At 39.3% G+C, this 13,200-nt stretch overlaps 1 protein-coding gene across 1 annotated transcript in view; it reads right to left on the bottom strand.

Moving 5' to 3' along the window:
- Nucleotides 1-13,200, bottom strand: part of PARP8 (poly(ADP-ribose) polymerase family member 8) — a 120,256-nt gene that overhangs the window by 31,934 nt on the left and 75,122 nt on the right. Inside the window, exons 11-14 of the mRNA XM_030005025.2 lie at nt 12,666-12,791; nt 9,982-10,546; nt 7,627-7,680; nt 7,431-7,526 (exon numbers count right to left, since the gene is read on the bottom strand). Of these exons, the coding sequence (XP_029860885.1) occupies nt 7,431-7,526; nt 7,627-7,680; nt 9,982-10,546; nt 12,666-12,791 (841 nt within the window). The remainder of the gene's footprint in view (nt 1-7,430; nt 7,527-7,626; nt 7,681-9,981; nt 10,547-12,665; nt 12,792-13,200) is intronic.

The following is a 13,200-nucleotide window of genomic DNA, read 5'->3' on the forward strand; positions in this document are numbered from 1 at the left end:
TCCAAGACCTCTTCAAGTCAACAGGAACTCACCAAGGCCAAGATTTCACCCATAATGAATAAATCGTAACTCAGCACTTTGGGATGAAAAACATTCTAAAAATGTAAGCTTACTAATATAAGAACAGATATATCAGAATTACCAGACTGTCCTTTTACAGCTAAATACAAACAATGGGTATTTCAAATATTGTTTTGCAGCATGTTACCATTCATATTTTATGAGCAAAACTTTAAACAGCAGAGGTGTCTGTACCAGAGTGCAAAAATCAAAGAAACTAGCTTGAATTTAGTTTAGTTTTGCTGAGTTTTTTACTATTTCCTGCTTTGTTCTGAAGAGGCCTCAGACTGAGGTTTCAACACAAGATGGCACTCTAAAGAGAAGTCTTGACTGAAAGGAAAATTATTGATACAGAGAGGTTTTTTAATCACCTTATTTAATACATTCTGAGATTTTTTTGTCCTGTATAATTGTCTCACAGGTCTTTAAAATCCATTCAATGATGCTGTTTTACCAATGGCTTTAGTATTTGTAAATGAGGAATTCGGGAAGGCATAGACAGTAAGATAGACATTAGCCACACAAATTATACTATGTAAAAGCTGAGTATGATCACAGAATTACAGAATGATTGAGGCTGGAAGGGATCTCCAGTGGTCATTTGGTCCAGTACCCCTGCTCAAGCAGGCTCACCCAGAGGCAGTTGCCCAGGACCGTGCCCAGATGGCTTTTGAATGTCTCCATGGATGTAGACTCCACAACCTCTCTGGGCAGTCCGCTCCCATGCTCAGTCACCCTCAGAAAAGGTGAAAAAGGTAGGAAAGTGTTTTCTGATGCTCCAACGGGACCTTCTGTGTTTCAGATTGTGCCCATTACCTCTTGTCCTGTCACTGGGCACCGCCGAAAAGAGCCTGGCTTCGTCCTCTTTGCACCCTCCCTTCAGGTATTTATAGACATCGGTAAGATCCTGCTTGAGCCTTCTCTTTTCCAGGCTGAACAGTCCCAGCTCTCTCAGCCCTTCCTCCTATGTGAGATGCTCCAGTCCCTTAATCATCTTAGTGGCCCTTCGCTGGAGTCTCTCTACTAGCTCCATCTCTCTCTTGTATGGGGGAGCCTGGAACTGGACACAGTACTCCAAGTGTGGCCTCACCAGTGCTGGGTAGAGGGGAAGGATCATCTCCCTCCACCTACTGGCAATTCAATTGTTTAATGCAGCCCAGGATACCATTAACCTTCCTTACTGCAAGAGCACATTCCTGGCTCAAGTTCAACTTGGTGTCCACCAGGACCCCCAGGTCCTTTCCTGCCAAGCTGCTTTCCAGCTGGGTGGCCCCCAGTACATACTGGCATCTGGGGTTGTTCCTCCCTAGATGCAGGACTTTGCACTTCTCCTTGTTGAACTGCGTAAGACTCCTGGCAGCCCATTTCTCCCCTGTGTCGAGGTCCCTCTGAATGGGGACCTCATCACTCTGGAGTATCACTCACTCCTCCCAGTTCTGTATCACCTGCAAACTTGCTGAGGATACACTCTTCTCCAACATCCAGATGATTAATGAAGATATATACAGGACCGGACCCAGTATTGACCCCCGAGGTACACCACTAGTTGGTGGCCTCCAACTAGACTTTGTGCCACTGATATTCACCCTCTGGGCCTGACCATTCAGCCAGTTTTCAGTCTACCTCACCATCTCCTCATCCAGCCCATGCATCAACAGCTTGTCTATGAGGATCTTATGAGAGACAGTGTCAAAGGCTTTACTGAAATCCAGGTAGACAATATCCACTGCTTTCCCCTCATGTTCCAGACCAGTCACTTCATCATAGAAGTTTATCAAGTTGGTCAAGCATGACTTCCCATTGGTGAAGCCATGCTGACTACTCCTGCTGATTTTATTGTCCTTAATGTGCCTGGAAATGGTTTCCAGGCTTAGCTGCTCCATCACCTTCCCAGGGATCAAGGTGAGGGTGACCAGCCTGTAGTTCTGTGGGTCCTCCCCCTGCTCTTCTTGAGAGAGGAGTTACGTATGCTTTCCTCCAGTCTTTGAATGTGATAATACATGATCATATATTTTTATTATACTTCTTTTAATCAGATCCTTAAATATAATAACCACTTTTGTTAATGACTCATGATCTCATTATATTTAAATGTTTGTAATAAAAGTACATGCTGAATTCCTAAAACAAAATATCTCTGTACTATTACAGCAGCAAAACTACTGCATTACTAAAGTGCAACTTAGTCCATCCCTAGAATATTATTATCAGCTCTAGAGTAACAGGAAGATTTTCATATGGCATTAAAAAAAACATTAATAGCCTTCTAACATAGAACCAAATAATGCTGAAGTTTCTTTACTACATTATTATATCTGCTTTGGAAAATACATTTTTTAGCTAGATGAACCAAATCATATGGTTGAAAAGTACCTTTGGAGGTCAGTTAGTGTGTTTATTCTCTCATACAGGACTAGCTTTATCTAAACTTTATCTGAAGTTTTAGATAAAGCTAAAATTAGCTTTCTCTAAAGCTTTACCAAGCACCGGAACAGGTTGCCCAAAGAGGTTGTGGAGTCTACATCCTTTGAGATTTTCAAAAGCCAGTGAAAGGCAGTGCATGAAACAAGCTCCAGTTTCAGAGGCTTTTCACTAGAGACACCTGCCCCATGGGAGAATATCTCAGTACTTCAGAATGGACTTTGTGGAGGTTGTTAAAACTTCCTAAGTTTACTTCTAATATTTAGTCTAATATGGTAGCTTGACAGAAATCAGGACAATCTATTTAACTATTTTGACAACACATGTGTGAATGACATACCATCTGAAAATGTCAGAAAAAAAGCATTCCAAAATATGTTTTTGAAACAATTCAAATCTAGCCATTAATTGCAAACAAATAATAGTCCCTTTCTCACTCATCTAAATAACTTCTCTGTTGAGAACAAATTCAAAGACAGTAACACAAAGCTAACAATTCAAACGAGCAGACTCTTATTGTTTTCAGTAGGTTTACCAGGTCTGCCTTCTCCATCTCTCCTCAGTACAAAACCTGTATCTGACCCTGTACTTCCCACTGTTTTTCAAAGCTGAGCAAAGAGCTACTTCAGAAAAGACTGATGACAGAGCTCCTGAGAGCTGCACAGCACAGGTCGCCTTGCAGGAGGATGCACTGTGATTCTTTATATGAGGTAAGGGAGCTGTTTGGATGTAAAGGCTGCAGTCCCAACCCTTGCTAATGATTTCAAAGCTGTTTCTTAATCCTTCTAGGAAGAGTGAAATATGTAGGATTCAAATCACTGTTAGGAATAACCACACAAAATAGTATGGTTTACGTTATGCCAGAGGTTAAATAATACTTTTTCTTCTTAGGATCCATGTATTCACTGAATTTTCCCTGTGCTTTGCAGAAAGACTGCAAATCATGCCATGCAGTGATATCAGGGAATTTGCAGGTTTTGGTGGCAGTCTATGTAACTGTGTATCTCTAAATAGCCAATTTAGCCTTTATAACTTTGGGTGCACTGTAAATAATCATTAGATCTCACTGTGCTCTTGAAACAAATACTAAAGAAACATGCTATGATGAGAAATTACATTCACCCTCATCTCATATGATAAAGGCGTGAACCAGTACAGGAAAGCATTGATTACTTCAATGTTGGTTTTTTTTTAAAAAGGGGATGGAATGAAGCAATGGACCATGGACCTTTATAAAGAAGAGTGTTACAGCTTCACGATGTGTTATAGTATTTTTCTAAGACTCCTTCTTCCTTTCCAGAGAACCTTTGTCCTTCCCCTTCACAGTAATACAGCTGCAGTTCCTTGTGAAAGCATTAGGTTTGTGAGTGTTTTGAAGTTACCCCATCTACATAACATGTTTTTAACTACACACACACTTGTGGAGTACACACAGGACTGTATCTGTAATTCTGGTCTTCTGTACTTCAGGGAACTTCTTGAGCTCAAAAGAAAACTGGTTGTTCTGAAAGATCCATACTTTGCGCCGTAAAGAAATTCCCAAGGGAAATCTAAGAATTTTGTACTTATTCATCCTCAGTAAGTCATTAAGGTAGCCTCTTTCTTTATCCTCAATAAGTGACTAAGCCTAACAACATCCAAAGATTCCTGTGTACAACAGGATCCCTGAACCAGGAGGGAACATTTGCATGATTGGATTAGTACCATCGGCTCTGGAGCAAGACAGGTGTCCACTGTAAGAGCATAAAGCCAAACATACGCAATTGTGTTATGCAGCTGTTCTGCAGCAGACATCTTCCATATGATGGTATGTCTGCCATGTGTACCTAGTGTCTATATTAAGCTATGTAAAAAGACACATCTTGTTGTCATCAAGTTGCTCTTATCTTATGGGAAAGAGGATGTCAAGATTTTAAGAAAGCAAAGTAAATTGAAATAGATATTAAAAACAGAACACCCTCCAGAAAAAGTTATCTCAGAAAAAGAAACACAATACTGAGAAGAAAGCTTGTGCCAAGAGAGACTGACTTAAAGATACTTTATAACTATGATGAAAACATAGCCTGTAGAGCAAATCTGCAGAAAGGAAAAACTTTATCTCTCAGTTTCACTGAGTATCTTCAGCTGTCCTGAGGATGAAACACCTGACTTATGCAAGTCATTAATATCCAGCATAAAAAAATACACCCCAAAAATGACAGCTGACAGTATTAAAAGAATGTAATTATTGTGTGATGGCAACTGTTGAGTTTTTTAAACTGCATTTCAAGACAATTAATTAAACTGCACTATAGTTCAGGAAAGGTTTCAGGCTTACATACTGGAGGATTACACAATCAAATACCTTACTGGCTTCTTTTCAATTGTGTAAAACTCCATTAAACATCAGAAAATCAAGCCTCAATACATTTTAAAATAACATCTGAAGCAATAACTTTGCTATGCTTTTATAAATTCATAAGCCTTCTTTGTCATTGAAAAAAAGGTCAAAAGGTAGAAGGGAAACTTATCGTTACGGATACACACACCCAAACATGACCCTGTGTGCATTTGTGTGGAGGAACTATTCTTTAAAGGAAAAGACTGGTGAACCATCCAGAGTTATTTAGTCTGTGGCATCTTCTGTGATACAACCAGCTACAGATAGAGCCCATCTAAGTAATGCCTTTGAGATATGGACATCTGTAGAAAACGGGATCTAGACACAGAATCTAAAAATATAAGCAGACCGTAGCAAGGTTCTGATCATTACGAAACCTGGTGAAGTTACTGTGGTAGCAAAAGTATGAGCACTCTGAAGCCCTTTATGAAGGCTAGGGATACTACATATGGGATCCATTAAGTGACGTAAGGCTAGATTGCATGCCTTGCCTTAAATGAAAGCCCACCGCATTCTGCTTAATAAAGTACTGTATTTCTGAGATCCGCTGTTGCAGCAGTATTAAACATAGAGTGCTCTCTTCCAGCTGTGTCATTCTTTATTCTCTTTATATACATTATATATATATGTACATATGTGTATGTGCGTGTGCAGCTGAAGCATGTAAAGAAACCCTACAATCGACTGCTTTAGGTGGCCTCTGCCAGAGTCCTCAGTAGAGTGAAGCATAAATTTCCTTAAGACCCTTTGGCAAGCTCATGCTTGATTCAAACTGAGATCCTGTCTCACCTGCTACAGAACTGCAAACTTATTAATGGCTCTATATTGCTTGTTGAGTCATTCAAGCATGCACAGAGCATGCTAGATTTCTTCCCTCTATCTCCCTTTTCCCTGGGTTATATAATGACAGCCTTTCATTTTTGCAAAGCTTGCTAGGTTTTGCTGCTTGCAAAGGCACTGATATGTTTAGTGGCAAACACGTTTGCATTCTCATCTGTTTTGAAGCACTGACAAACTCTCAAACAGCTAAAATGACCCCTCTTTAAGCTGCAGACAGAGAAAACTAATTCTGAGGGGTTTTAATCTCTAAGGTGGGAAAGCAAGAAGAATTAAGATTTTTTTTATTTAAAGCAGATGACTTTCCATTCTGCTTTCTTTTAATAGTTCATCATGTGAACAGGAATAAATCCTACTGTTTGCTTTGCCCTATGGACAATAGATAAAACCCAATAATTTAAATTATTTCATTATCTAAACTTTACTCACTATCCAAACATTACTGACTTTGTCTTATGATGTCACAGGTAACATGCATAGCAGTGCACTCAAAGATGAACAACAAGGAACTGATGCCTTTTCTACAGGCTTCTAATCAAGGTTTGGTTTCAAAAGTACAGAGGTTTAACCATGACCTGAAATGGTGTTAACTGAATATGTAGATGCTTTCGCAAATCCTATTAGCAGCTTACTTGCAAACCCTGTCTACAGTCAGAATGCCTGACCGTGGTGCCAGAGTGTCATGGTGGATGATGCTGAGGTGACTTTTGCTACCGTGTAAGCAATAACGTTCCTGAATTTAGTTCCATGGAACTGTCATAGATGATGTCTGCTTCAACTTATGCGTAGTTGCTCGCCACACTGTGGGGAAATTGGCAGATGTCAGACCATTCACACGCTGGTATTAGTTTTCCATGGCTTTAAGCTTTTAAGGTTACTCAGGTTTCCATAGGATTCAGGACAGGTGAAACAAGAAGGATTCTAAACTGCAAGATCAATCCTAAAGGTAAGAATTTTTTTTCTCCTAATATACTCTTTCACAAAGCTGCACTGATTCAGTAGCTCCAGGCAGAGTGTGTCTCTCATGACCAACCTTACTCTTTTTCACTGTATGCATTCACCAACAGCATGAGAGGGTACAACATTCAGCATGCAGAATTCCTAGTTCCCAGTGATACAGGAATGAAAGGAAGGAAGAGCTGCCTAAGTGGCTAGACTTTGGGCATACTGAACCACAACAGTGCCCCTGGACTAAGTCACTGCTATATCAGACACTTCACAGAGCATCTCCTTCTACTGCCTTTTTTATCACATTATGGAGAATGGCTCATCCCAGTGGCCCATGAGCAGAAGACTGTCAGAACTTCACAGCCTTGTGGCATTAACACCAGTGTATCTAAATACCCTGGCTATAGTTTGCTAAGAGCTCAAGGACTGAGGTGACCCTAAGCTTTTAAAAGAATGCTAGAGGACCTGGAAAGCACTCTAATGCACTTCCTCTATGTTATCTGGTTGTGACTACTGTAGCACAATAGTGTTCAGTGAAATACAGCCCAGCTTTATGTTTCTATGATATTATACAAGCCTGATTTCCATCTCTCTTGCTTGCAATACATTTTTTCAAATTTATAGCAAAATCTGGTTAATATGCATTATATTTTTGCATCTTAAAAGGATATTAGGATGAAATGCATCTGAAATAATTCAATAGTTTTGTAACAGGTTAGTATGGTCCACTGCTATTTAAGGCATTATAAAATGCATTGTTTATCCCAGCAAGCACACCACTTACCCTCAGCATAGGGCCATTCTGGAACACATGGGGTTCATCACAAACTACACAGTATTCATTCAATACAGGTATCCGCTGCTCAGCAAATTCAATAGTCTGAGAACAATGAAAATGAAAATAACATCTGCTTAAAAATAATTAATAGTCAGCTCATGCTCCTCAGTGCTTCATAAATGGGTAAGATATGACATCCTACCTGCACAAGAAAGCCACGGTCTCGTACCGGAATGCATTTTGCACCATAGTTTTGCTGCAAGGAAAAAGTTGAGGCAACTTCAGTGTTGGTAGACTAATTATAAGGAAATGGTAAAATATTTGTATTTTTTGCATGCAAATATGTTAATTAAACAATACTTGCATCTAAAAATATCTCTCATTTGCATAAACCAGCCATTACAAATAATCAATCCTTTTACTGTTTGCTGGGTGTGGGGTAGATTTTTAGCATTTCTTTTTAGTTCTTAAATCTGATGAGGTTTTGTATCTCAGAATCCCCAAAACTTTAATCTCAAATGGAAACACTGGTGCCTTCATTCTATTCTAATAAACTGGCATTTGGTAACTTCAACTAAATTTTAACTGTGTATTGTGTATTCAAATATGGGCTATCTGCTTGGGCTGGAATGACGAATGTAACTCTCAGAACGGCTGAAGATCTTTTTCTTTTGTATTTACTAAGATCTCATTTCTGTAAGCACCACACTAACAGATCTCTGTGCTCAGATCCCACTCAAATTCTTTCTGCCTTTTTCTTTCAACACACAGCAACAAATTAGAAGGAACTTCTGCTACAGGAGTCAGTAAGGAACAAAATTCCCTCTAAGCTGATATCTATCTCAATCAAACCTTGTTTTGAATATGGGTCAGATCAGCTCCATGTACAGCTTTTTTTGATTTTGTTTATGGGCTTATTTCCTTTCATTTCTCTAACTGCTTAATTGGGAAACTTTTCTTTTTTGTCTCCTGGGAAACAATCGTCCTAATTGTATTCATATATGAGATTGAAATACTGTAGCTGAGAACTGAAGAGAAGTTAGGGTCCCAGTTCATCACTTTCACATTCCACTGACTTCGAATTGCAGTTAGGCACCCAGGCTATCCATATATCTGGTGCCTGCACATAAAATGTAAAATGCATTGTTGATGTCATTCCACTAACATCAGTCAAACTGCACCTGACCATGTATGTGATGATTCTCCCTCAAAGTAAATGCATTCTAGCAATAAATTACTGGTAGTTTCTATAGACTGCCAAGCAGGCTTTGCATTTCTTCCATACCAGCTGATAACATCAGTAATGAAACCACTAAGTCAGCTCTTCATTATCTTATCAAAATCAATGGGACTTTTCCTACTAACTTCAGGAGAGAAAAGTGTTGCTATGTTAAGACATCCTCTGCTGATTCAGAAAAAAATGCATCTCTAAACTGTGACAAGTAAAAAGTTTGTTATCTCACCTTAAATTAATAGTGCTGTGCACATTACAGGAATCAACTTCACAGCATGTATATAAATGATTTTATGATAGTCTATCACTGCTTTTAGATCTGATGAGTATAGCTCACAGCTTATTAAACTAATTTACCATGAGAAACAGCACACTAAATGTAATTTCATTCTTCAGAATGCACTATTTTGAATATATGTATGGCATTTCAAGCAAGAATGAGCTTTTTCTTGCTGAGAACGTCAAGTTACCACCAGGCTAAGGAAGTGGAGAGAACTGTCTCCTCAGTGTCTCTCCCCAGATCTAACACATAAAACAGACGGATGCCTTGAAAAAGCGCAAACAGACCCACTCTTTCCTCTAAAGTATAAAAGCCATCTCTTAAGAGGCAGAAGTAGAAGAATTAATTTTGAGCACTCTTTCTTAAATTTAAGAATATGTGCTACCCTTTGTTTTCCCAGTCAATCATGTCTCTGGGGAAAGAAAGGGGGCCAGTGTACACCTAAATCCTTCCCCAACCTCCAGCTGCCACCAGCGCGTTTGAAGGTTAAACCTTTCACAAAGTAGAAATGTGCAAGAGGTAAGCTGAATCATGACTGCATTCCTTCCACTACAATGATTATCACAGACGCAAAGACCAGAAGGAGAGGTAACTTGGCACCCAAGCAAGCCCATGGACGGTTGCTTCCCCCGCAAAGCAAACAGTGAAATGAGAAAAGACCTATGTGACCAAGCCAATTTCACAGCACAGAAGCTCATACTCTCCCTTCTTCCTGCAGCAAGAAAGGAGGCAGGGAAGGGAGTGGATGATTGAACTCTTCCCATGGCCAGTAGGTACATTGAGCTGTAATCAACATGACATGTAAAATCTCTGTCTTGACCTAAGCAAATTCTGGCTTTGTAACTCAAATATATGTGCATGCACGGTTGTTTGAATCCTCCTTAAAAAGCTGACTCCATTGCTCTTGTCTTCCAATACATTCAATATATCCAATATATTCACTACATGTGTCCTAAGTATTAATGCCTTTCGGTAACAAGCATAATGGCACATTTGGAAAATAATAGGAGGAAAATGAGCAGAAAAAAAAAATTATTACGCACAGCAGCCTGTGAAGGTGATGATGAAGATGGTGTTAAGATACCAATAAGCCCTGAGGTAAGAGAGAGCCTCCTGCTCTCTGCTATGGTGGACTCCTTGAAAGGTTCCATTTTGGATGATTTAGGGGCATTGGAGTAAGTCTTGCTGAGTAACTTGTGATTCTTAAATCCATCCAATTCTTCCATTCTAAGATTACTGGAGTAGGACCTGCTTAAAAGTTTGTGGGGCTTCAAGGTGCTGTTGTGCTCACATCGAGGGTCCCCAGAACACGATCTACTTAATAGCTTATGGGGCTTTAAAGTGATGCACTCCTCCTGCTTGACGGCTGCAGGGCAAGAACGGTTCAACAGTTTGTGCGATTTAATAGCCATTGTCTGTTCAGCCCTAGGGTCACTCGACAACGAGCGGCCAAAGGTTCTGTGAGATTTTGTGGCACACATATCCTCCGCCTTCACTGTGCTAGAGCAAGTCCTTCTGAGTAGCTTGTGAGTTTTGGAGATGCCATCCTGTTCTGACTTCAGTTTTGATTTGTTTTTACCACACCCAGGTGGAGGATAACTTGGCGACCTTAAAAATAAAGGAGAAGACAAAGTTGGAGAGTAATCTAAATCTTGTGCAAATCAAGCAAGACCACACATATGTAAAAATCTTTGTGTCACCTGTTTTTATGTACATCACTAGTGATAAACACAGCCCAACTTTAAAAAAATGAGCAATTGTAGGTAGGACTAATTTTCCAATACCAAATAGACATCTTACTCCTATTTACATACAAGCTCATCGATCAAAAAGATGACTGACTGCTTAAGCAGAAGTTAGAGCTGTATCCTTACAGCTCCTTGTAGAGGTCGCTACATCTCTAAACAAACTATTTATTCAGGAAATGATCATTGAAATGAAAACCACATATTTCACATGAGATCATAACACATTTTCCTTATCAAAATCTATCTTTCCTATGCAATGATCATGGCATGATCCCATTAGAGTTATTGTCTTCTGGACACAGCATAACAAATTCTATGTCCAGATCCAATGGAAGATAAAATGAGCAGTGAAACTTGCAGGCACTAAATCAAATTTAATTCAGCTGAAATGAACATTATATTTAAAAACCTCATAATAATCTAGGCGCTTTGTGGAAGACAATTTGATGCCCTTCTTTCCTGTTTTAGACAAATTCTAGCTCTGTAACACTAGAAATGAGGATGTGAGGGATCTAAATTATGAATGCAGAAAGTAAATAACAAAATGTTTTTACGAAACAATATTCATACTAACTGTCACATTTCCATAAGGTTCACATTTGCCTGTCCTTGCAAAGCAAGAACATGTAACAGGTATGCTGAACCATTTTTCTATGCTTTGTAAGCAATCCTGATCTTTGGAGTATTTTGGGCGCTTGGATTGAATAGAAAAGAAGGGAAACCCCAGAGGGAGAGGTTGGCAGGTTTCCTCACCCTGTTAGCAAGTGGTGACAGTAGAAGACGCATGTGGAGGTTGCTGACTCACTTTTGCAGTTGGCTTACTACCACCCTCCTGCAGACAGGAGGTAGGAAGAGGAGGTAGGTAGCTCTATAGAGAGAGGGGGTCCCTGCATTTGGGCTGAGCCATCTTTGGACAGGCACTGCAGCAGCAGCCAATCAAGAGGAGAAAGATTGGGCTGGCTTTTGTATGCCGCTCCTGAATAAAACCAAACCCCAAGTTACAGCCTGCACTAGGCAATGGTGTGTGGCATGGTAGGGAATGGGTAAGCTTTCTACTTAAAACACCACCTTCCTCTTCTACCTTTAAAAAGACAAATAATCTTCTGTCATCTTTGACATTCCTCCCTTCTTCAATGTGACTGATAGCTGTACTCCCTCTCTTTTCTATACACGGAATTTAGAATGGCAAAATTCAACAAAAAGAAGGAATGTTCAAAGAAGCATTCAATTCAAATTCATAAAGGGGTGATCTGTCAACCCTTCATAAGCAGGAAAACATGCCAGAGTAAATGGTCACATTCCTGAAAGAGGTAAAATTAGAGCCTGATTTTACATGCATTTACAAGTATGAGTAACCGGCAGAAGTCATAATGAATTCAAATTAACTATTCACAAATTACTTCTTATGTTTTTAATGCCTTTGTTCTTTGAAATTTTATGCCTGCATTTCAGAAGTGTTGAACATTAATGTACTCAAACAGTGGAGAGGGGTGGGTGCTCAGCAGCTCTAAAAATCAGTCTTTCACTAATAACCATTCTAGTTTTAAAAATTAAAAATACACACAGCTGTGGAAAGAACAGCTAGACAACCACAAAATTTTTTTATATATGTAAGTTATGTATTACTTGTATATATTACTTATATTCTTGCTATTCAAGTAAGTCAAATGCTACCAAGCTATAAAGATACTAATACAAGAAATTAAATAATAATATAAAATTAATTATTTCCAATTCTAGATTAAACATGGCCGTTTCAGAGAGTAGGGCACTGAAATGCTCTGCCTTCAAATAATCTTAGAAGCTGCAGTAGTACCTAGTTCACTTTTGATGTCATGCAAGGCAAGGACTGGAAACCCATGAGGTAAGATATAAATAGAGCACTTCTCTGTGGAGAAAAGTCAACATATCACCTTGTGAAGTCTGCTGTGGATTTTGAACAGGATATGGTGTTAACAGCTCATTTTTCTTGCTATTACCTGCGCAGCGTAGAAAAGATGTGCAGAGGGGATTTCACCTTTTTGTCAGACACCTTCTTATTGTGCGTACAATTAGATTTCTCTTTGCTATTCTTCCACTGTTGTGTAACAAATGTCTGCATGATTCTGCAAATTAAGAAAAAAAAAAAAGATTTTCTTACCCTAGCCAAGACATACTCTCTTTAGTACTAGGGTCTCTCTGTTCACCACATAGGCAACATGATGCAGTGTCCTTACTCTACAGGCAGACTTTTTCTGTCATGTATGTGGACTGATGATTGGGTGCCTCAGCTTCTCAAAAATGTTTTCTTTTTTCCACATAAAACTAATTTACACAAAACTCTTATTGACAATACAGTCTGCGTAAACAACCACTGCAAGACTTAGCAGGTATGCCTGTCATGGAGATCTAGAGACAAACTCATTCAAAGGCATCCCATCCAACTATAGGCATTTGTCTGTCCAGTGACTATAGAGACAGGCTACAGCATCCACACTGCTCAAGTTGGAGCATATTCTCCTACAGCACAAACAT

This window comes from Aquila chrysaetos, chromosome Z (genome assembly GCF_900496995.4).
Source record: "Aquila chrysaetos chrysaetos chromosome Z, bAquChr1.4, whole genome shotgun sequence".
In the NCBI taxonomy this organism is placed as follows: Eukaryota; Metazoa; Chordata; class Aves; order Accipitriformes; family Accipitridae; genus Aquila; species Aquila chrysaetos.